The sequence below is a fragment of the Cyprinodon variegatus genome, unplaced genomic scaffold, assembly GCF_000732505.1.
Source record: "Cyprinodon variegatus isolate N-32 unplaced genomic scaffold, C_variegatus-1.0 Scaffold841, whole genome shotgun sequence".
In the NCBI taxonomy this organism is placed as follows: Eukaryota; Metazoa; Chordata; class Actinopteri; order Cyprinodontiformes; family Cyprinodontidae; genus Cyprinodon; species Cyprinodon variegatus.
This window is the reverse complement of record NW_015151294.1, coordinates 263,146-265,370: the sequence shown is the minus strand read 5'-3', so window position 1 is coordinate 265,370 and position 2,225 is coordinate 263,146. Positions and strand designations below refer to the sequence as shown.

The 2,225-nt window shown below is 42.7% G+C and overlaps 1 protein-coding gene across 1 annotated transcript in view; it reads right to left on the bottom strand.

The window, feature by feature from the left end:
• Positions 1-16: 16 nt before the first annotated feature.
• pik3r6 (phosphoinositide-3-kinase regulatory subunit 6) overlaps positions 17-2,225 on the bottom strand; it is a 44,096-nt gene continuing 41,887 nt past the window's right edge. The window contains exons 14-15 of the mRNA XM_015397160.1: positions 1,929-2,035; positions 17-1,772 (exon numbers count right to left, since the gene is read on the bottom strand). Coding sequence (XP_015252646.1) covers positions 1,616-1,772; positions 1,929-2,035 — 264 coding nt within the window. The 3' untranslated portion in view covers positions 17-1,615. The remainder of the gene's footprint in view (positions 1,773-1,928; positions 2,036-2,225) is intronic.

Here is a 2,225-nt window from a genome sequence, read left to right as displayed (position 1 = left end):
CCCTTTATATCATAGTCTAATATTTAGTTTGTTCACCAGAAACAGATTCTTTTCAGTTTTGTTATTGATCAGGTAAAACATGCTAACGGACGCTGCGTGATGTCATTGTCGTTGTCTGGGCAACCACAATGTTTTACATCCTGTGGCAACGTTCAGCCAATCATGTAGCGTAACGTCATTGGCATAAAGCAGGACCAGAGCAGATCTGGTAGCTACAGCGGTTCTCAGTACGTCAGGATGGTTGCTGATGCTGCACCGCTTCATACTTCATTTCCTGTCTCAATAATCATCAGCTTCTGGGCAAAAAAAAAAAACCTGGTGACGTGGCAGGAAGTCCGTTTCAGGCTAATCCTCCTTTGGCCTAGCTTTAGCACTCCTGCTAATACCAGGACTGTTATTTAAAGCAGGTGACAAACATACAGCTTCTACCGAACTAGAAGTCGTTTCAGATCACAGTCATCCCTCTTTAAGCTGCAGGACAACAAACATTAATGAGATACTTCACAGTAATTACAGTCTGTTTAAATGCTCCTTTAGTGCAATACAATCATTTCAATTCTAATATTCACCACTAATGTAAAGTTTTCCACTGGGAGATGTTCACTTGTTCCAAGATGTCTGCCTTGTGTGCGACTCCAACACGCCGTCCCTGCGGGTAGTGCACGGTGCATTGGGAGAGGTTAGGTCGGAGGTCGATCAGCACCTTTTGAATGTGTCTTTGATCAGCATCACACCTCAATTCTGTCCTGAGTAACTCCTGATGCAGCTCATGGTTTTAATCTCAATATCTTATGAGATCTTACAACCAAAGCAGATTGTCAGTCATTTTCCATGATTAAAGCTTCCTTCATGCAAAAGATGAGGTGGATGCAGATGTCTGAGTGTAGCAGAGATGAGATAAGAGCAGTGAGGGCAATATTCCAGCATGGCGGCGGCCAAGTGAGGGGGCTTAACTGTTGTGTATGTCGCTGAGGGAGTCTAAAGGTAGTGTGGATACAGAATTAACATAAGCGTCGAGATCAGGTCTTAAAAACTTCAAAATTACACAATGCTGTTATGAATCAGGTTCCTTACAGATTTGGGAGAAAAAAAAACGCTGATCAACCAAAAGATAAAGAACCGACAAGTTAATTTTAACCTGGCAGCCACACTTGTAACCTAATTGCCGCAATACTAAACTGGTGGCCACACCTATAACCTGGCGGCCGCACCTCTAACATGGCGGCCGCACCTTTTACTGGCTCAGAGCCTTCTTCATTTTCTCTACAGGTAGTATTTGTTTAAACATAATGAACCTCTGTGATGATCAAAGAATACACATCAGGCTATTTAGGAGGAGCATGATGCTAATCAAGCGCTATCCCATCCTGCAGCACACTTTCTAACACTGCCAAATCAGCAGACAGTTTAATCATAGTATTGAATGTGTTCCTTAGAAACAGTCAGTAAACAGTCAGTCAGAGCAGAGGGACAGATGCAGACAACTTTCGATTAAAGAGCAGCTCATTGGTCTGTAAGGTTGCCTTTTGTCCAGGTAGACGACCGTCACTTCCACTCAGAAAACAGAGTGAGGTTATCCTTATTTACTGACGAAGTGTTGGCCGACTTTCACTCATTAGTTGATGATGCCAGCGAATGTGTTGATGGGCAAAGGAAGCGCTTTGCTCATGTATTTGCTCAGTCCGGCGTCCTTTTCTGCGTCCAAGCAAAATTTGGACCTCATGGTTTTCTGGACGCAGTATCCTGGATCCAGACAAGGAGAGATCTCGATGCTACAATCAAAAGGTTAAGAAAAGCTGATCAATCTTAGCTGTTTCCAGATGTCACAGGTATGGAAAACGCTTTCAGGTTATTTTGCATCAGACATTATCTGTAACACACGTAGAAACACAAGCAGCTCTGCAGTGTAAAGGAGGTGAAACTGTTACCTTTGCACATGTTTGTAAGTCCTCCGCTTGTCTCTGTCCAGCGTGAGAATGAAGGATCGCCGCTCTAAGGAACGGATCTTAATGTTGCTGGCCCGAATTTTGGATTCCTGTCAATGAAATTCGATTCAGTTTATTTATATATCGATATTTACGACAATTCATCTCAAGGAACTTAAATTCAAACCAGCTGTTTGCATCGACACATTGCTTGAAAACAATCCCTCACGAACAAAACCAAACACAGATTAGGTGCTTAGCATATGTGGAGTAAAAAATGTTGATTTAGTTTGTTCTTAG